This window comes from Cynocephalus volans, chromosome 12 (genome assembly GCF_027409185.1).
Source record: "Cynocephalus volans isolate mCynVol1 chromosome 12, mCynVol1.pri, whole genome shotgun sequence".
Lineage (NCBI taxonomy): Eukaryota > Metazoa > Chordata > Mammalia > Dermoptera > Cynocephalidae > Cynocephalus > Cynocephalus volans.
In genome coordinates, this window is record NC_084471.1 from 78,910,565 (window position 1) to 78,933,917 (window position 23,353).

At 32.7% G+C, this 23,353-nt stretch overlaps 1 protein-coding gene across 1 annotated transcript in view; it reads left to right on the top strand.

Moving 5' to 3' along the window:
- ABCD2 (ATP binding cassette subfamily D member 2) overlaps positions 1-21,463 on the top strand; it is a 49,661-nt gene extending 28,198 nt beyond the window's left edge. Inside the window, exons 7-10 of the mRNA XM_063075171.1 lie at positions 7,184-7,329; positions 11,843-11,927; positions 14,956-15,081; positions 19,460-21,463. Coding sequence (XP_062931241.1) covers positions 7,184-7,329; positions 11,843-11,927; positions 14,956-15,081; positions 19,460-19,679 — 577 coding nt within the window. The 3' untranslated portion in view covers positions 19,680-21,463. The remainder of the gene's footprint in view (positions 1-7,183; positions 7,330-11,842; positions 11,928-14,955; positions 15,082-19,459) is intronic.
- Positions 21,464-23,353: the final 1,890 nt, after the last annotated feature.

Sequence of the window (23,353 nt, forward strand, 5' to 3'; positions counted from 1 at the left end):
AGTACCCTGAGACATTTGTAACACAACTATAAAAAGCTGTAATCACAGGGAATGGATTTGATTTCAAATAATTTTACTATTATAAGTAGTAGTTTTAAATATCAATGCATTTGAAAGAAATCTGATTCCAAAGAATAACAGTTATGATAAATGTTTAAATACTGATAATTAGTTAAATTATACCATGATACCTATGGATTCATTTCAATATCTTTTCCACAACATATAGAAGTGAGTATGGGTTTTACTCAGAGAAAGTAAATTAAAACTAATTAATGTTTCTTTATTGATAACTATTAATGATAAGAAATCTGACTGTTCCTTTGTTGCTTGTACTAGATATGCTGCTGCATGATACCCTTTCTGACGGGCCAGAGCAAGTAAGGTAGTAACATTCTCACATGGTAATTGATCTACCTTAAATATTTAGAAGATAATCTGGATAGGTCTGTATATCTGGAAAGGAAAGTTTAGCACTTTCAGGCCTTATCCATTATGTATAACTTCAGTAGGACTAGAGAAACTTGAGCTAGCTCAAAATGTTAAATTCTGGGCCTTTAACCTGGAAAGAGAATCACATGCAAACTAATCATGTAAACATTGAACATAAGGTCCTCCATTTCCTTGTGCTTTCAAATTGATTCAACATCATCTCAAATTTTCTTGACACAGCCTGCCCAGAGAATTCAGTGGTGACTTTAACTTTATAATAAAATTTTAAAATTATTATATTAATAAAATCAAATTAAGGGTCCTATTTGCTATGTACTTCATTAAACATATATAGAATGTGTTTTTACTATTTACATGATCATAAACAATAATTGAGAGAAAATGGAACTTTGATAAACAACATCTGGGCTGGCTGCTCAGCTCAGTTGGTTAAATACCAGGTTCAAGGATTTGGATCCACATACAGCCAGCTACCAAAAAATAAATAAGTAAATAAAGCAATATTTGATGAGTTCTTAATATGTAATTTTATGAAATATTTTTTGTATTTTTTCATCAACATTCTCATTCACATAAGTTTTCAAAGTGAGCAGTTTTTATATACTCTATTACATCATTTTGAGTAATAGTAGCTCCAATAAATTATGTAGGCATGTTTGCAGTTCTTTTAGCATAATAAAATGTTTATGATTTGGCATTTTATTGAAATCTCATCCTGGATAGAATAAAAAAAAAAACAATAGCTGAAAATCATGCTTTCTTTCTTGTTTTGTTTTGTTTCAATTTTTAAATTTCTGGAGTACATTTTAAGTTATTATTATTATTAGACTTTTTACAAACTCAATAAGAAATTAAGCATTGCAAACACATAATTTACTTTGATTTACATTATAATTAAGAGACTTTATGAGATAAACTTCCATATCTGTTCATCAGAGAAAATTGGCTGATTTCAAAAGGCATAAAGAAATCATAAATAATATTAAATTAGTCTTTTAAAGAAGTTACAAGTTTTGCTCCTCCAAATTTCTATTACAAAGGAAGCACTTGGCATCCCAGTGCATTTTCATACCTTTAAATTGCTCCAGTGAACTGGGTGGTGCTCCACTTACTAAAATAAATACTTCTAGGTAAATGAGGTAATCTCTTGAGTACTTAACAGAATCTCTAAAGCCTACATAGCTAGATACTTGTTAATTATTAATCACGTTGAGAATAGTACAAATTTACTATGGGGTAAAAACCACCAGTCCCTTTCCTGGCTAAATAAAAATTCTATTGTACCTGTTCTTTTTTTAAGATGATTTAAGTAGAGAACTTAAACCTAAGTAGAAATGAACTTTCTTGTTTCTGTAATGGTTATTTATTGAGTGCTTACCGTGGGCTTGTACTGTACTAAGTGATCTGACTGCATTGCTTCATTTAGCTTCATAAAAACCCACTGCTTCATTTAATTCTCATAACAAATGGAATAAAATAAATGACTTTACAAATGAGGTACCTCTAGCTCAGAATTATGTCACATTGTTATACCTCTTTTCCCTGTGTAATGGATACGAAGAAAAGAATTACACGAATACTTAAGCACTATGTATGCATTGAGGCCCGGACGGACTGCACTTCAGTAATTTCTCCATTAGGAGGAGCAAAACTGAATGTGGCAGCCTCTTCCAAAGTTAGCCTCTCCCTTTTATTGTAAAAACAAAGAAGTTTTATGAGAAAATTCAGTTGATTTAACCATTACAAAGACACAAGGATATCGTCAGAATTATGGCTAACAAATAGAAAGCTAGTAACATCATTGAAATAAGCAAAGTGACATTCCATAATGCAATTTGCAAAAGGTTAAGTTGATCCACCAACAAAAACTTGATCTTAGCAAACACTGTTTTTCCCTGTAGCAATTTCCCAGTATCTTTACATGTCAATCAGTAACTTGTCTGTCCTTGAGTGAGCAACCTTGCTGTGTTACAATTCTACATTTTGCAACAGAGACTTTAGCCTGGGGAAAGTTTCCTGTCTTTTGCAAGGTTAACATTTCTATACATACTTTTAAGAAGTTAGGCTAAACCTGAAACTACAGGGAACTAGGCCCTGTGAAATATATTTGCTTTATGAATGTAAGTCTACTCCACATCACATTACTAGTAAATGGTGAGAATAAGATTCTAGCATAGTACCATCTCTCCAAAGCCCATTATCACGAATATGTGATAACTATGGTTCTGTACTATCTTCCCTGAAATGTAGATGTAAAACATGACTTCATCAAATATTGCCAGTTAATCAAGTTTTATTGTAGAATACTATAGAGACACTTGTGAAACGATGCTCACGTGTATTTTTACCATTATAGTCTCAGTTGTGTATTGTGTCATGGCTACTCTTTGGATCTAATTACATCTTGGTTTTATGCTAAGGTGGAAGGATATCTGTGCTTCCCATTTTTGTTAAGTTGGAGCTGGCATCACTCAGGAAGGCAGCAAAAGTACTCTCTCCTAAGGTTTTATGTATCTCCTCTTCTGAGTAGTCTCAGAGTGCCTAAGTAAAACTGCTCATTGGCCTTGGTAGCTAATTTCTATTTTGTGTGATTATAATTATTAGGTATTAAATAAGATGTCACATTATATGAATGCTTAAGATGATGTACACAAACAACTCTGTGTCCTAACTCATTTTTTTAAAAAAAATATGGTTATAGGATGGCTGTTTAGCTGAGCTGGTTAGAGTGCATCCTTGTCACATCAAAGTCAAGGGTTTCATTCTCAATACTGGACAGCCACCAAAAAAAAAGAAAAAGAAAGAATGGTTAGACTGGAGAGGGAAAGATAAAGAAGAGGGCAGGAAGTAAAGTCATAGAGATATGATACAAGAAATATGACCAGAAATAGTATAGCCACTTTGGAAAAACAATCTGTCAATTTCTCAAACAGATATATGCCCCAGCAATTTCATGCATAACACCAAAAAGTATAAACAACTGAAATATCCATCAACTGATGAATGGGTTAATCAAATGTGGCATATTTATACATGGAGTACTATTCACCCATAAAAAGGAATGAGGTACTGTTACATGCAACAACATAGATGAACCTGAAAATATTATACTAATGGAAAGAAGACAGTCTCAAGAGACCACATATTGTATGATTTCATATATTTGAAATGTCCAGAATAGGCAAAACAATGTAGGTAGAGAATAGATTGTGATAGCTAAGGACTGAAAGGAGGGGGAATAGGGACTGTCTGCTATCGGGTACAGGATTTTTTGGGGGTGGGGTGAAGAAAATGTTCTGAAAATAATGGTAATAGTTATATGAGCTTGTGAATATCCTGAAAACCCACTGCATTGTACACTTTAAACGGGTGAATATTATGATACATGAATTATATCTCAACTTATAAAAAGAAATATGATCAGAGATTGCTTATATTTGTAAAGATCTCATTGAAATATATTTAATGTATATGTGTATAGTTGCAATATAAACACTTTGAATTTCAAATAATAGTTAAATATATTATTAAAAACCTTGTGCTATCTGTCCTTCAACTAAATGGTTTGTGTACTATGGAAAAATAGGTAGACAATTGATCTACAAAACACATTTTGTATTTAAAAACATGTCTCTCTCTGCAAACCCACACACATACACACATACACACAAAATACCATTTTTAGTAAATTGCAGCAATTATAAATATTTACCTCTAATTTAGTGTGTATTTTCAAAGACCAAGAATAGCCTCTAATATAACCACAGTACAATTAGCAAACCCAGGAAATTTAACATTGATATAATGTTAATATCTAAAACCCAGTCCATATTCAAAGTTTAACAATTGTCATAATACCTTTCTTTAAAAGAGGAATTTGTAGGCTGACCGGTTAGTTCAGTTGGTAGAGCACAGCCTTATAACACCAAAGTCATATGTCTGCATCCCAGTATGAGCCAGCTACCAAAAATAAATATACAAATAAAATAAGAACTTGTCTTTCCCAAGCCAGTATCATACATTGCATTTAGGTGTTGGGTCATTTTAGTCTCTTTTAATCTGAAAGAGTTCCTTAGCCTTTCTTTTTTTTGTTTTGTTTTGTTTGTTTTTCTGTTTTGGGTTTTTTTTTTTTTAAATGACATTGATGTTTATAAAGAGTGGAGGACTATTGTATTTTGAGTTCCTCCATTTGAGTTTGTCTGATAGTTTCCTCATGTCTCCTCATGGTGATTCAGATTATGTATTTTTTGCAGAATACTACTACTTGTATTAGTTTCCAAGGGTTACTGTAACAAATTACCAAAAACTTGATGATTTAAAGTAACATAAATTTATTTTCTCACATTTCCGAAGGCCAGAAGTCAAGATATCAGCAGTCTACACTTTCCGAAGGCTCTAGGGGAGAATTTTTTCTTCCTTCTTCCAGCTTCTAGTGGCACCAATGTTCCTTGTCTTGTGGCAGCATGCCTCTAATCTTTGTCTCTTTCTTCATGTGGATTTCTTTTCTCTCCTGTGTTTCTCCTCTTTTGTGGGGGCATTTATTGGATTTAGGGCCCATCTGGTTGATCCAGGACCTCTTGTCTCAAGATCATTAACTTAATTACATCTGCAAAGACCCTGTTTCTAAATAAGGTTGCAGTCATTGGTACAAGAGTTAGAATTAGGACATGTCTTTTTAGATCTACAGTTCAACCCACAAAATCACCTAAATGACGTTGTGCCCTCCTCAAAGGATAATATCAGAATGTTCCCAATATGGAAAGAGCTAGGAGATATTTTTTTTGTAAAAAAAAAAATTATAAATTCATACTGATACTTTAATTCAAGTATTACAGGTTTTTTCTTGCTTTCTCACATTCCATGTTTGTATCTTTCTTCTCATTGAGCCTGGTGATAGCTGGTTATCCAGCACAGAATTTCAGTTCAACTTTAAGTTTACCTAAAGAACATACTACTCTAAATGTAAATTTAAATGTTAGTCTAAAGAGGTACAGCTCTTTAGATACAGGACGCAACCCCTTATAGAGAGTAGACTGCCAATTATCCACTGTTGGCCTAAAAGCAGCCACAAATTAAGAAAGTGTTCAAGCTCAACACTATTATTTATTTAATCAATACTATAATATACATAAAATAGTTTTAAAATTGCTACACCTATATCATTACCAAAAACAAACTTGCCATTTAGGTTCAAGATCATTTTTTAGTTCTTTTTGTCTTTGAAATTATGTGACCAAATTCCAAAGCTACTTGGATTAATTCTCACTCGCTTCAACTCCCCCTCCCAGTGTGGTTATGTTACGTACTTAATATACCATTCAGTTAATTTGTTTCTGTTTCCATTCAATTTTAAGGTGTTCTTTTTTCTTCATTCTTTTTGGTTTAATTTTATTTATTTATCGAATAGTAACACTTTAACATGATTCTAAAAGTGCAAACTATATAGAAAGGATACTTAGAAAGGTCACTTCCTGCCTTGTCCATTCTGCCTTGTTTCTCCCACCTCCTATAGATAACCAGTATCATTAATTTCTGCTTTACCCTTCCTCTGTTTCCTTTTGTAAATATAAGCAGATACTTGTATATTTTATTTTGTTTTCTTTCATGTAGAAGGTGATATAGTATATATAAGAAGTCTCAACTGTAGATGATTTTGTCCCCCAGGAGACATAAGCAGTATCTGGAGACAATTTGTTTGGTCACCACTGGAGGGGGTGCTACTGACATCTAGTGGATAGAGACCAAGTATACTGTTAAACATCCTACCATACACAGGATAGCCTTGACAACAAAGGATTACCTGGTTTAATATGTCAATAGCACTGCTGTTGAGAAACCCTGGTATATGTCTATGTTTGCACTTTGCTTTTCAGCCTATCAGTATGTTATGGAAATCACTTTATCAGCTCATACAGATTTTCCTCATTCTTTTTTGTAACTGCATAGTGGATTTACTGTAGTTTATTCAATCAGTCTCCTCTGTGTGGGCATTTAAGTTGTTTTTCAATATTTCGCTACTACAAATAATGCTGTAACCCTAAGCATTTTTTCTTTTTGGTATTTCTAGAAGTATATCTTCAGAGCAAATTCCTAGAAGTGGGTCAAAGAACAAATGATATGTTGGTTTGCCAAATCCCTTCCAACAGGGGTATACCATTTTCACCACAGTTTGAGAGCCCCTATTTCTCCATAGGCCTGCCAGTGTATGAGTTGTCAAACTGTTGAACTTTTGCCAATCTTATAAGAAATGCAACATAGTTTTAATTTTAATTTTTCTTATTATGAATGGCATTTTTTTTTTTTTAGTTTTGTTTATTCACGTTGCTGGATCAAACCCCCAAGTTTTACATTTAACCCAAATAATTTTAGCTGAAGTAGAGAAGCAATCTTTATCAAAAACAATGAAACAGGGTATATGAGAAATCTTCAAAAGTTCATGGAAAGATTTATATTATAATTCTATATTTCCACAAATTTTTTGAAGTACCCTGTTATATTTCTCTGCTGAAAGTGTCAAATAATTTCTTGTAGAAGCTTTTCTTGTGTTATGTCTCAATACGTTTTTACATAAACTTAATAGGGTGTTTTTCTGCAGTTCTAATCAGTTAAATATAATCCTAGAAATGTAGTGTTTAAAGTCTGCTCTAATGTTTTCAGGCCACCTGGATGTCACACTGAGTAAACTAAAATGATTTTGCAGTAATATTGTTGTGTGCTTGTTGTTTTCCAGGCCATATATGTCTCTTGGAAGTCTTCGGGATCAAGTCATTTATCCCGATTCAGTGGATGATATGCACAATAAAGGTTATACAGACCAAGATCTCAAAAGTATTTTACACAATGTCCACCTCTTTCACATAGTTCAAAGAGAAGGAGGTAAAGTCTATCGTTCTTTTCTTTATGCATTTTACTCCATTAAAAAAAATAAAAAGGTATATATTTAGTCTGTGGCTTAATTTGAATATATGCTATTATTAGCACATAAGCATAAAGATGGAGTTTTATTGCTTTTCCATTATTGACATCCCCTTTTCTGCTTGTGTCATGATTAATGCAGCACCCTAGGCTTTTATTGTGTCTCCATGTCACTGCAGCTAGCATTTAAAAACAGTTTTTTTTTCTTATGTATTTGAATGTACAAGTGTCCCTGAGGCCATTGTCAATCTAGATTTATGTAAAGTCTATGACAGAAATATTCGCCTGCCAAGCTCTGAGCTTATATTAAAGTTAATAACTTAAGAAGCTGGTATCACAGAGTTTCTTTTTTGTTTTCAGACCTACAATCTTTCTAATACATTTTTTTCTCTCTCAGGTAGCACATAGAGAGTTAAAGTATAGAAACTTCTATATTGTGGTTTTTCAGCATAAGATGTTTTGGAAAGAGTAGGAATAACATTTATGGAAATAAGCTTTAAAAATATCATCTAATAGTCACACTTTCAAATAACTTGATAACATATAATTTGAAAGCCCAGAAAAGCTACTAAAATACTCACAAAAATAAATATAAATATTATTTTTTTAAAAAAGAAAGAAAGACTACCGAAATAACAAGGCAGAACTCCAGGTTTAATTTTGCAAGGATTTCATGTTCTATTTCACAGTCTGTTTACATTATTCAAAGAAGCAGGGTAATACAGTGATTGAGAATATGGGCTTTGAACTCAGAGAGTTCTGGAATCAAATCTTAGCACTGCTTTCTGTATTTTCAACTGTAAAATGGGGATAAATATCTACCTTATAAGGTTTTGGTTTTATTTAAAAGATTAAATAAGACCATACATAAGACATTTAGCACAGTGGCCCAGGAATTCACAGGATTAGTAGCTAGTGGTAATATTAGTTTGTAATATGATTACTATATTTTGTCTTTGTGTGATGGTACTTATATTTTACATAGCAATTTCACATATATTATTTAATTTGATCTTTACAATAAGCAGATGAGGCAGACAAGAGAGATATTATATTCATTTTTATGGTGTGTGTAATTTCTACCATATAGGGAAAGCAGGTTGTTTTCTTGTTTCATGTGATCAACTTTTCCAATTTCAAAACACTGTGGCTGAGTAAATGCTCCATGTTTATCATGGGCAAGTTATGTTGAGTAAGTTTAAAATCCAATGATCCAAATAGAAATTTATAATAAACATAGAATATTCTATTATTTTAGAAGTCATCAAGATGGCCTAGAACTGTTTTTACGAATGCTTCAACCATAGTAATTGTTATGGTGTTTATGCAAAATATATCATCTTATTTAATATTCATAATAATTCAGTGCTGTAGATTTTGCATCCCCATTTTACAGAGTAAATTCAGAAGTTTAGTAAATTACCTAGTGTAAGTGGTGCAACAAAGATTCAAACACAGATCTAACTTGAAAGTCAATGATCTGTGCTAGAATATGCCACTGTGCTATGCTACTTCTAACTTTTTAGACACCAATAAGAACCATTACATCCTTACACATAAAGAAAATTCCAAGAAAAACCTGTTTTGCTTGCTTGATACGTAAGCATGAAACATTACATTTGCAGATACATCACTTACTTTTGAAGAAGCCTACTCAAGTTCTATTTAGACTAGCTAATCCTTTGCTTAGTAAGAGATGGAATTAAGAACTACATTTTATTCTATCAAACAGGTTACAAAATAGGAGAGAGTAGAAGGGTAAACTAATGGATTTTGTAGGAAGCAGGAAAATCATTCTTTTCTTAGCTGGCTTGGTCTGACTAAATCACATCAGAGGCAACATTATGACTCAGTGTTCTGATTATGTGTTCTGTGATCATGAAATATTACCTACAAAATCCCCCGGGTTTAGTAGAACAGAAAACATGATTTATTTAAATATGTAAATGTTAAAGTTTCCTTTGACCCAGATACTGTTCTCTTGTGCCTTTTTCTCAGTGGGCATGGAAAAAAAAATTTTTAAGTCCAGAATATTTCTTCACTGTGTAGCAATCTGAATCAATTTCTAAATCATCACTTATATTGCATAAATGCTATAAAATTCAGTCATAGGGAAAGTTTTATTTCAATAGTTTTCCCTAGAAGCAAGAACTTTAAATCAAATGGCATTTTAAGATTTTTTTCCCCCTAATATAAAATTATATGTATATGTTCTTAAACAGATAGACAATTTCTGGAAGTTTACCCAAGAAAATGAACAGTGGTTCCCTTTGGAGTGTGGAATCGAAGGTGTCACTGGCAAATAGGGAAAGCTTTCTTTTCACTCTAGATAGTTCTGTATTGAAAATTTGTAATGTACTGATAATATTTAATATATTGTGTTACTTTTATTGTAATTTTTTGCATATTTAATTTTTGGAACAGGTAACTTTCATATAATTCAAAAGTTACAAAGTTTTTAAAAATGTACTGTGAAAAAATTCTTTCTGTTCCTGTTCCCTCCCATCCAGTTATCACCTACCTCTTAATAGGTAACCACTGTTTTGGGTTTCTTTTTTACACTTTTAGACTTTTTTCAATGTAATGTACTTTGTAATGATAATTTTAAAAGGAAGAAGATAAGAAACATAAGATGCATTTTATGTGTAACAGTAAACATAAATTATTCTGTCAAAGGCTCTGAACTTTTTCATGTCAAAAGGAAAGTCCATATTTTCCTTCTGACCAGCAAACGTGTCAAATAATCATTCTAACAATTGGACTTTTCGGATAGCCAGTGCACACAGGCAATGAAGACTGCACTTCCAATTCCTTTCCCTTTGACCAAGTTTATTTAGAAGCCTTACTAATGGTGAAAATTCAGCTGAGGAGGAAAACAAAAACAGAGCAAAGAGCCTGGACTTTTTCCAAATGGGAGAGCTAAGTGCTGAACAATTAAGATTTGGAAATGTTGCCCTAAATATGTATCAAGTTATGGCAGTCATTTTCTTCTTTGAAAATCAGATTCTCCAGGAGAGGAACCATGATTTTGTCATTGTGATCTTTTTAAAATTTAATTAAAAAATTAAGATAGGCTTATTATAAAAATTTCAAATATTATAAAAATGTATAACTTAGAAAATAAAAGTGTCATAATTCCACTCTTGGAGATGTGTATATGCCCGTGTGATGTGTGTATGTATATATGTGTTTATTTACAAAAGTGCAATCATGATATATACAATTCTGAAACTTGGATTTTCATATAAAAATATTCTGGACACATTTCTATATCATTATGTATAGATATAACCTATTTTTAAAAACAGAGCCTTGCTTTTTGAATGCATATCAAATAGAAAGTCACTAGTTAAGATGCTGGAAGAGAGAGCATGCACAGATAAACTGTAAAAGCATCAGATAGACCTAAATATAAATCCTGATTCTGATATCTAACTGTGTAAACTTAGACATGTCAATTACCGCATGAGTTTCAGGTTATTCACTTCTAAAATACAAATAATAAAATCTATCTCATACGGCAGTAGAGTATATAATGAGAAAACTCACATAAAGTGGCAGGCACATGGAAGCTATTTTTTTCTAAAAGAAAATGTAATTTCATTAAAATTATTTTTTTATATTCTAGGATGTTGTTGCGGAGTATTTGGGAGGGAGGGAGAGAGAGGAAAGGGAAAGGAAATGTGATGGAAGAAGGAGGAAGGAGGAGGGGCGGGGTTAAGGCCTGTGGCACCCTCCTCATTCCCACAAGGGAGACCGAGGGACTTCCAGGACTGGCTTGGTCCTTGCCAGGCTGGGTGCAGACATGGGGGTGTGTGGCATAAGCCCTTGTCCCCCCACCACCCCAGCTCGGGAACCCAAGGTGCTTCCTGAGGCAGCTTGGTGGTCACCTCTGGGCTGGCTGCAGGTGTTGGGAGGCATAGCCAAGGCCCACCACTTTCCTGGCTTGGGAGAGTCCGGGACACTTCCTGCAAAGGCTGGTTGGTCGCTGCTGGTCTGGTTGCACATGTCGGGGGTCATGGCCAAGGCCTGAGGCCCCCCACCACCCTGGCTCAGGAGAGCCCATGACATGGAAGCTATTTATAGTAGTTCCTCTCTTTCCCTTTGCAGTCTTAGTAACTGACCTGTGCAAATTTGTTGATCTTTTCTTTGACCTTTCTCCAAAATAAGTATAAGCCTACCAACCCTTTGGAGATACTGAGAAACAAACAAAATTTTTAAAGTGTCAGTGTTTAGAATTCATGTAAGATGATTTGTTAGTATAAATAATTATTACCATTAAAAGAATATCAAACCTAAAACAAAATGCTTATACATGAGGCTCTCTAGTTCACCCAAGCATACAAGTATGTTCTGTAAAATACCAGGTTCTTCGTTTTAACAAATTGAACTTGCCAGGAATCACTTGTCCAAGGTAGAAATGGCAATAATTAAACAAATGATTTATAAAATATGTATCTTTTTTTTTTTAAAGGATGGGATGCTGTTATGGACTGGAAAGATGTCCTATCAGGAGGGGAAAAGCAAAGAATGGGCATGGCTCGTATGTTTTATCATAAGTAAGTATGCTGCATTCAGGTAACTACATTCCACTGTCATAACCAAAAAAACATTTGGACAGGATTCAGTGTCCTCATTTTTAGTTTAAAAAATATCTTACTGACAAACTGAGCTTCATTTTTTAAAATTTCGTAAATTATTTTTTCTCATAGCATAATCTCCAAGTGGTTTGTTTTCTTTCTTTCTTTTATGCTGAGTAATGTTAGATGAAATAATATACGAGAAGACTAAATTAGATTTTTATGTATCCTAAAGTTAAAAATAGGATTTTTACTAATTATAAAATGTGAAGAATTCATAGCCACTACTATACTGGTGTAAATCTGGTAGATAGGTATTCGGTAATACTTCTGAATTAAATTATTAAATTCAAACTAAATCAACTTGTTAACCATTCAGCAACCTATTAAACCATAGTGTTCTCCCCCTTGAAAACCAGAGGTATATCCAGTGGAGAAAGGAACCAGCCCGCATAAGTCTTAATGGACTCAGAAAAATTGAGATGCAGGAAATATTTTCTTTTTTTAAAGCTTTTCTCTTTGCCACCAGCTTCATAGCTTTTTGAGTTTAAGGATACCAAGCACAAGACATGGGAAGGTAGTATTAAAGCCATTCTGATTTGTTCTTATTATTTGCCCTATTCTTCTCTGAAAAAGAAGTATCTCTCACTTTTTTTTTTTTTTTTTTTTTTTGACTTAGGTTTCTGGCAATGAGGATCTTGTGTTGTGCAGAGCAGTAGATTATCAGGAACTATGTTACTCATTTTTAGTATTCAAATCCTGGGCAAAAATGACCAAGAGTTAAGCACATGAATGCATGAATGGGCCATAAGTTGGGGCAGATGCAACACTCTTGTATGAGTTGCAATGGAAGCAGTAACTCTTTTATGAAGAACTTTAAAAAGCTAATAAAGAGAGCAAAAAATATATAAAGTACACCTCATTGAACACTTAGCAACCAGTTGGCTCATAGTTAGCAACCAAATGGCTGTCAACTTTTTAAATAAACCTTTAATTATAGAAAAAATATAAAAAATTCATCAAAAAAGAGAAATTGTAAAATGAACCCCATATTTCCTATCATAATGATTCAACAAGTGCAACATTTTGTCACACTTGACTTATCTACTCTTTTTTTATTTCTGAAATATTTTAAAGCAAAACAAAGGGAAAGAAAATGGGAAGTGCAGTCTTCATTGTTATATGTGCACTGGGTATCTGAAAAGTCAAATTGTCAGAATGATTATTTGATTCTTTTGCTGGTCAGGAAATAGGAAATTTCCTTTTGGCATTAAAAAGTTCAGAGCCTTTGACAGGATAATTTATGTTAAATGTTAAGCATATATGCATCTTTATATTTCTAATGCTTTATTTAGTTATATCAGTATTGAATTCCAGCTATTGCTTTATTGTCGATATATTTAAGTACACACACACACACACACACACACATACACACACACACACACACACACATACATACATACACACACACACACATACCAGACCTTCCAAGGAAACAAAAGTGTGTGATATTTTACATCTATTTTGCATCTGCTAGACTAGGGGTTGCTATGACAACCGAGTGTAAGATATGCACTTTTTTCTAATTCTAAAATGCCACCTTTTCTCCGTTTAGCTCAAACCACTCTGAAATATAACAAAATACAGTCAGTTACTAGAAAGACTTTTGCACAAAGAGAAAATTTTGCCCAAACCTTTCTCTTTTAAACTTCCTTTTCTTAAAAAAAATCCACAAAACAGTAATCGACCGAGACAGAAAAATAATGCTTAATACTTACACCAGAACAGTAACCAAAAGCCAACCAGCAAAACTACTTCCATTGATGTTGTCATGGGGAACACACAGTGATCTTTGAGTTCTTTGCACAGGGAGCAGTTTTAGAATCAAATGGAGTGTTAAAGTTGCCTTTGACTCCTCTGTTTATTAGCCTGACTAACCATTCTGAAATAGGTAACAGGATTCTATTAATAAGCAAATCTGTCTTAGAAAAGTAGCTTACAGTGCTAAATAATTATTTATGCTGAATGAGAAATTACTGATTTCAGTTTTTAAAATTTTTCTTGTCATTTATTTTTAAAGATCAGAATATCTTCATGAAAGGAATTGTCCTGGTAAATACTTGATACTGATTTTCAACCCTGAAATGAATAGTGAATGACAATGGAGGAGTTGACTTTGGTCTCATGAACCAAGCTAAGTCATGTTGCTCTGTACCAAATATGTACCTAAAGTCCAGACTGTCTTGGAGGAAGGAAAGGACAAAGAAAGATAAGAGCAGGGGGGTGCAATGGAATAGAGAAGGGATAAACAGAAGGAAACAGTGGTAAGTGATAGGGTACCTCTGATAGAAGACACTCATTACCAAAGTAAAAACGACCGAGAAAAAAAAAATCATTGAATGTAATCAAAAAAATATTTACTGATTTCTTGCCCCTAGAATTTGATTCTGGAGCATGGTCGCAATATGATGAGGTTAAACATCTTCTCTAAGTTTTTAAGATTAGGCACATTCACTCTTGCAGAGTCCTGTGGCAATGAAGTTCCACTAGTAATGCTTAGGTATTCACATTGCTGATAAAATAATCTTCTCATTAAATCTTTGCTAACAGGGCTGTGGCCTGTTTGATAATTAGCTACTGTAGTGTATTCTTCATGTAATGAGTCAGACCCTTGTCACCAAGAATGAATCTATCTTCCACAGGAAAACACACTCAATGACCTTTCCCATCTTTCCTATGCCTCATATTTATGATTCAGTCATCTGCATAACAATAAAGCTTATTGTATTTTGAGCAGGTATTAGAAGATCTATTTAAATTTAAGAAGAATGTGATATTCTCGTCCAACGAGGGGGATAACTACATTTTTCTTTATCACTTATCTTTAATAATGTCATTCTCTTGATCTTTTAAAAGTGTCAACATTGCAACTCATATTGTGCAAAGAAAGATTTATAATTCAAATAGAAAAATCATTAATTTATTTCTGTTCATTTTTTTAAAGACCAAGATATGCATTGCTAGATGAATGTACCAGTGCTGTCAGCATTGATGTTGAAGGAAAGATATTTCAGGCTGCGAAAGGGGCTGGAATATCTCTACTGTCAATAACACACAGGCCTTCTCTTTGGTAAGTGCTTTTGATGCTAACTAATTTGTGACAGGTGGGATTTTCTATGTATGTTAAAGAATAACTTTGCCAAACTTTTTACTATAGGGTATAGGGCATTTCACTTATTTTCTGTCTGTATTTCTCCTAAGTTTCACACTAGTTGTTTAGATACACCTAACCTAATATCATAACTTAAGTGTGTTTTTTTTAATTGAGGCATTAATTGGTGACATATATTTCTGGGGCATAGAGTTGCATATCAATACCTGTGTACAGTGTGTGATGATCAAATCAGGATAATTAGCATGTTCATCCTCACAAAATGTAATCATTTCTTTGTGTTGACATTCGATCTCCTCTATTCTTAATTTTAATGTGTGATTTAGAAATTATCATCACTTCCCAGTAATTCTGCAAAGATGTAGAAAAATCCAGTGATTTATATGACCGAAAATATTTATCATAATCCTATAGTAACTACTGGGAAAGAATATATTTATATATTTTATATTATTCTTTTAATCCTTTCTTAAAGTCCAGGAAAATAAAATCCAGAGAAAAAAATATACCACAACTTGATATTCCCCCATATATTTAAGTAGGAGAAAACACAGGGGAAAAAACATTATTTTTGTTTTGTTTTAAGTAAAAATGAGCTAAAATTTTTATTAAGTAATATCTCATAAAACCTAAAGGGATTTTCTCTTTTAAAAAATTATGATACTATTTTTATGATTCCCCTACTTTTCCATTGATTCATCGTAATAGTAGTTACTAATGAATATTTAGCACCTATTCAGTTCCAGGCTCATTTTATGTAAGCCTCCCAACAACCCTATGGAGTATAGGTAGTAGAACTTTCCCATTTTACAGGTGAAAAAACTGAGAACTAGAAAAGTGAGAAAAATAACTTCCATGATCACACACACTGTTCTACAGTACACTGCTCTACTTATTATAAGGAACTCAAAATGTATCTCATACATAAACAATAAAAACACTTTTTATTCATACTACATTCTACTTTCTCTACTTTTGCATTATTTCATCAATAAAAATATTTTCTTTTGACATATTAGTAACTATAGTTGACTCTATATGCTTGGCCTCCTATTTCCCAAAGCACTACACAGGACTTCTGTCTCTCTATCTAGCTGCAGCATTCTGTTGGCAGGTGGCCGATCACATTCCATGCTAAGGCTGTCATCGCATATGCGGCTGCAAACCTAGACTAGTAGCAAGCTTTATTTGAGTTAATTCTCGAAGCCTTTCTAGACCTTCCACCTTTTATATTAAAATTGTGAGCAATTGAGTATGTAGTTCACATCAGGCTTTTATTATTCAAAGTTCTTTGACTCAGAATTCCATTTCTGTAGAGAAAATAATAATCTATTCTTACACTCAATTTAAACATTCAGATTTTTCAGAATATTTTCCCCTCTTGGAGAGTGGACCTGAAAATAGAGCATTTCACAAAGTAATCCTACTTATGGAAATCTGTGGTTTGTCTCTCTGTCATTAAGAATTAAGTGGCATCTGGAGTGATAGGACCCTGATTCACTAATGTCTACAGAAGCAGTCTGGATCTAGTCCGGCATGAGAGAGAGTCATGTCAATGGGTGGGATTCCTCTGACTTTTCCTTGGAGAAGACCAACAGGACCTGCATCTTTAAGGCAATTGTGACATTTGCCTGTAAATCGTCTGAATCAGGGATTACACAGAGCCAGGCCAGAACTCTTGAGCCCTTTTTGGCATGGACCTGTTATTTCCATTCGTGCTTCCAAACTGATCACGTGTTGGAATAACGTGAAGTTCTCTCTTAGTCCTGGTGTTTTTCTGACCACTATCAATGGATTTATTACACTCTCTTGTCATTCAGTTTCTTATTCAAGTAGCCCAAAGAGGCATTGGAAGCATATCTAGCCATTGTTTTCTCAATTAAAGGAACAACTAGTTTTTAAAGCAAGTAACAAAATCTGTAATGTATGTCTTTTAACAAGAATACTGTATTTTAAATTGCAGTTATCCACAGTACATTTCTCCATAAAACTAAACATCATGTATCGTGTTAGTGCTGCTTTGTGAACTAGTTTAGTCATTTTAGGTTGTAGAAATTTGTCATTTCTAGTTATCTTTTCCTCAGGGAAAGTGAAATTCTTCTTATCCCTGAAAAGATTTCAGAAGTAGGAAAATATGTATTATATTTCCCCCATAACAACAAATGAGTAATTGTTGACTGTAAAGATTGAAACAGATACCAGTGTCTAAAGAAGTAAAACATTAATAAAATATTATTAAATTATTTGATTCCTGGATATAATTATAGCTGTATAATTACCACTTTCTTATGCTTTATCCTACTTGTGAAGGAGGTCTACAGATTATCTTCAATGAGTCTGTTAAAGTTTGTTTTAAATTCCTCTGAGTAAGATAAACCCTGAAATATTATATTGGGTTATAAAATAAGGGTACTTCAAAAAGTTTGTGAGAAAATTGAATTAAAAGGTAATATGAATCTTTTCATGAACTTTTAAAAGTCTCCTCATATAGAACATGTCTTTGAATCTCAGGGCATGAAACACCTACATAGTTTGTTCCTTCCATGTAGAAATCAAATAGTGTTGTACAACCAGAGTGATGAGCTAAATCTTCATTATACATTGAAGACGAAACTTTCTCAAGATATTAATGCCACATTTTAAAATTGTTCCAGGTTGTAATCTAAGGCTAGGAAAGCCCGAGAAAAGTTCAGAATGAAATAAACAAAATAAACTTTTTGCCATTATTTCTTTTTCTCATTGTATGGCCATCCTTCTTCTGTTTCTCCTTTACTTTTCTTTAAACTCTAATATTTTAATAATAGTTTTTCCACATTTTCTCCCTTTGACATAGCAATAAATTGTTTTCAATTTAATTTTGGTAAGGTCCGAACTGTTGGGAGATCAATTTTTGAAAGGCTCAGGAACCCAAAAGTGTATGGAAGAGATCATTAATCTCTGTTATATGTTACCAAATACATGAATTTAAACCTTCATCTTAACAGTGATTTTGCTTAGTTTCCCATTTTACATCATGTTAAAAACATCTAAGCAAAAGGGGGTGGAACCCAAATGTCCTTCAGTTGATGAATAGATAAACAAAATGTGCAATACCATACAATAAAACATTATTCAGCCGTAAAAACAGATGAAGTACTGATACATGCTACAACTGGGTGAACCTTGAAATCACTTTGATAAGTGAAAGAAGCCAGTCACAAAAGACTACAGTATTGTATGATTTTATTTATATGAAATATCCAAAACAGAAAAATCTATAGAGACAGAAAGGATATTACTGGTTGGGAGGGACTGGACGGAAGGAGAAATAATGGAAAGGGACTGCTGAAATGTTGTGGAATTAGATAGGGGCGATAGTTGCATGAGCTCGTGAATAAACTAAAAATCCTTCATTTTTACACTTTAAAGAATGAATTGATGGCATGTGAATTATATCTTGATTTTTAAAAAGAGAGATGGAAGTTCCTTGATAAAGGCCCACTGATTATAGTAAATAATGGTAGATGGGAGCTTAAAAGGAAGCAAGAAGTGAGAAACAGTATAAGGGAAAGACAGTAAAAGGAGACATAAGAATAGGGGGCCAGTTCAGCAAAGCGACAAAATGCAACTGACTGAGCCACACAGGACCAGCTCTGCCACATATCCCCCACAAATGCCAGAGACTGAGACCTCAGCCTCCCTTTAGGAAAAGATAAGATGGATTGTCTCCTATCTCACCAATAAAATAATCTGTACTGCTGTGAAGTTCCTAATTATGAAGCTGAGCCATGAGAAAGGAAATTTAAATTATCAAGATGTAGAAACATCTTTAAAAGATTTCTATCAAAGAGTTTGTTTTTAAAATTCATTACTGAGAACTTTTTACTTACATAGAAGAACTCATTCCCAAAGGATGATGTATTAATGAGTTGCTACTGTATTTCTTTAATTTTCTTAGTTTTTCCTCTGTACAACCTTTAAAATTTTTGCTTTCTTTTCTTTAGCTTCCTTTCCTTACTTTCATTCTAAGTGTGCTTTTTTATTTATTCAGAAGCCATACCGGGTTATGAAGATAAATACATGTGACAGCATGTCTTACTTTGTAATTTATATACATTCAGAATATAAAATAAACTTAATATAATGAATAAGAATTTCCTAGAGATTAGATTAATGACTTTTGGATTTTTTAAAAAATCATAATATTTAACTTCTTGAGGTATCCTTGAAAATCAAACGTAGAATAGGCACCTTTACTTAAAATTTGCCTTTGAATATCCATTAGAATGATAAACCTATAACTAAAATGGCTTTTCACAATTATGGCTAATAATATTATTTCATTTTAATTATGCAGGAAATACCACACTCATTTATTACAATTTGATGGTGAAGGAGGTTGGCGCTTTGAACAATTGGATACTGCTATCCGTTTAACATTGAGTGAAGAAAAACAAAAGCTAGAATCTCAGCTAGCTGGAATTCCCAAAATGCAGCAGAGACTCGATGAACTATGTAAAATTTTGGGAGAAGACTCAGTGCTGAAAACAATCAAAAATGAAGATGAGATATCCTAATTTGTTTTGACATGTTTTTTAAAATTATTTTTTAGGTAAAGGCTCAGAGGCACTCTGTTATAGTGCATGCAAGTGTGTTAAGCTAAGCACAGAGACAAAAAAAAAAGGCAGTAAGAAATGTTTTATAAGATTTTAGCATCAGGGAAGTATATGATCTGATTTTTTCATAAGAAAATAAACAAATGCATTATGTAAGATTAATCATTATGGCTTATACTAATTCTTAGTGAAAGCCTAATTCACCTGTAAAACAGGATTTTCTAGGTGAATTCAGGATGAATACCAGATTTGCTATGTATGTGTATGTCTGAAGTTCTTAACAAACATGAGAGATGTCCCAGAAATGAAACAAGAGCAGCATTTGGGTTGATACCAGGTGCATAAAATTAGAACTTTGAGTAACATTTCAGTCCATTTATGGTTGATATTAAGTTTAATAGCTAGAATTCCTGTTTGTCATTACTAGTGGCCAACTAAACCTGTATACAAAATAGCTGACAGTGTGATAAATAATTTCAATATCAAAAAATTCTTTTAATGGCAGTAGTTAAAAGAAAGAAAGCATAGCTATACATGTATGAAGTGTCATATGTTTAAATTTTAGACTTTGAGTATCTTAATACAGGAACATAACAGATTAATTTTAATGAGATGCTTACATATTTGTTAATAAACCCTTTTATTTTGAAGAGGATTGCCAATACAAAAAAGAAGTATCCAAGCAATGTTTGTTGCAGCCTGTGCTGTACTTGGCATCATTATCTATTGCAACTTCTGTCTGGAAATACACAGTTTGTTTTTGTGCCCAAAGGAGGAGTCCACATTTTAAAAATTACAGTAGTATAATAGAATATAGGGATTCTGAAAATCATAGTAATAATAACATACAGTGGAATGGTTCTTTATAATTTACAATCTCCATTTACATAATTTCATTTTAATCCTTGTGATAATATTTTGAGACAGACATTATGTTTGCTTTTGAGAAAATTGACACTAGATATGCCCTAATCATGCAATTTATTTAGAGACCAATCTAGGGATCACATGAAGTTCTCCCGACTCCCTTATTCAGGTCTATTTCTACTATTATCCTTTAAACCTAACTGGACTGTAATATCAATAAAAGTTAGAGGAGATGTTGAAAAGAAAATAAATTTGGTAATGTTAATGTTATTGTTATTTAATCATTGTTTACAAGAAATGAAAACTAAATACAAAGTGGAAAGATTATTGGTTTGTGGTTTAAAATGAGCCAAGGCATTTAGCAAATCTTTCAGCTACTATGCACTCTTAGTCAATGTTAATATACCTCTAAAGCCTACGCAACCAGAAGGGCAATTAATTATGTTTTAGGTAAATTTAATATTTATTGGACATAATGAGAAATAATCTGCATGGCCTGGTCATATGAAATAGATCTTATCTATTTGTGTACCCTGGAGTTGGAAGTACAAAAGCCAGGACTGACACTTTAATCTATTGCTGCTGATGCCACCTTGTTGATAGGCCAGAAAAAAATGGAATGATCAGTTGTTAGTGGCTTAAGATTTTATTTGCATATTTAGACACAGCCATTATAGATGCTAAGTCAGTGATTCTTACTTTTTCAGGTGGTAGAGTACCTAGAAGTCATTCATAATGATTGTTGCAGAACATCATAGCATTTCCACATTTTCAATTCTGTCATGATAACTAGGACATTTTAAATTATCAATAAATGTAATTATCTTATATGAAGGAATGCAATATAAAATCATAATCAATATGTCTGTTCAAGTTTTTCTGTTAGTATCATTAGCTACTCATTTATTTATTTGTCAGTTACTGCTACTTTCTGTTAGAAAAGTGAGGCAAAAATTACTATGGAACCAAAACTTAAACTTGATATTAAAAAAATCCTTTAATCTTAACTTCTATATTAGCAGTTATCCAGTTTATATGTTGTAAGAAGGAAATTCTGAGACATGTATCTTTTAAAGGTACAGGAAGAAAGTAAAAAGGCCTCATTTGAAATATGTGCATAATTTTCATAATTTAAAAATCAAAACATTTAGGACCTAATATCTTGTGTTTTAAAACTTCGAAAAGAATGCCAAAACAAATGTTAGATTTGTAGTTAGTCCTTATTTAATATATCCTTCCAATGAGTTGAAGTAAAAAAAGACCTTTTTATAATGTACAGGATTCAAAGATGTCTAAAATTCTGTGTTAAAAAACCATGAGCTTTTTTGTGCCTATTTATTTTCTGAATTTTTTTCTGCGATCAATATCCTCTAACTTGGAGGGGGAAAAAATCCGTGATTTGAATTAATATTTATGTACCATTCAGCTGTTTCCAAACAGCTGTGGTACTGTGGTCCTGTGGGTATACCATATATTATTATTCTCGTAGTTATATCTTATGAAAAACATGAAAAAGATTGAGAAAATAAATAGCCATCTTTGAATATAGCACGGAGGAAGAGATGAAAAAGGAAAAAGAACGGATATTTCAATTTTCAAACTACTTTTACCACGGCTTCCTTTTTTGTTATTTTTTTGTTAAACCTATATGTTTATGGAGCTTGATTTTAAAATGTGCATTTTGGAGATTAAGTCAAATCAACTGCATTCTATGAAAATGTTGCATTATATTTCTACAGTATGTAGTATTATGCCAAGCATGAGTCTAGAATAGTGTGCATTCTTGTAAACAGGAAATCTGTAAAAATCCCTCTAAAATAATCTCAAGGAGAATGATATATCTTGAAACTCAACCCAAGTTTACATTTGTTTACAGTGGGAATAGTTTTCCCTTGTTAGTGATTTGTTTTTTGTCTCAGTTTTTGGTCTGTTAGTAAAGGTATAAATGAATGTGTTAGTTTTTATTTGAGACATTGGTTCCAAGTATAATTTTATATTTTGGCAATTGGCTTAGCCTATTACAATGTTTGTAATAGTTGTTTGATTCCACAACTCTAGAAAAATCTATTACACATTGGAACCCAAATCCAAAGAACATTACATACTTCTGAGATGTGCATAAAATAGTAAAGGTCATTAAATCATTAATTTAAAGAGATGCCTTTGATATAATTACTTTATGAACAAAAATTATCCTCATTTACAAGTGTAAGGCACTTTAAATATATGACCCAGGTTATTTACAGTTTCACTGATACACATTTTAGATATGTTGAATGTGTTTTGGAGTTGTACTTCTAATGTTTGCCACATGAGAGCTTTTAGGTGGATGTACAAAATATTTTTATTAAAAACAAATCTCTTCTTCATTGTTGGTGCATTTCCTGATTACCAAGTAAAGAGCTGCTTTACAGCTTTTTATTGTGAATTTTCTAAACCAATTGTCTACTTAGTGAGCTGGAGTTGTGTTAATGGAAGTGAATGAGAAAAATGTCCTTAATAGTAAAAATCACTATGTAGCTGAAAGAATGTGGCTGTGTGCAAATACATTATCATATACTGTAGGCCCTATCCAGCACACAGTTACTTGAGCTGAACATTCTTTGTGAATTCCTTAGTCATCATGAAAAACCTTGATTACTGAAAGGAATTAAAAATTATTCTAGCAGTTAAAAATGCCCTATTCATATACTTTAAATGACTATATTGGGTGTCTACATCAGTCACAAATTGTATGATACAAAACCTTTTGTAGTACTATGCACAAT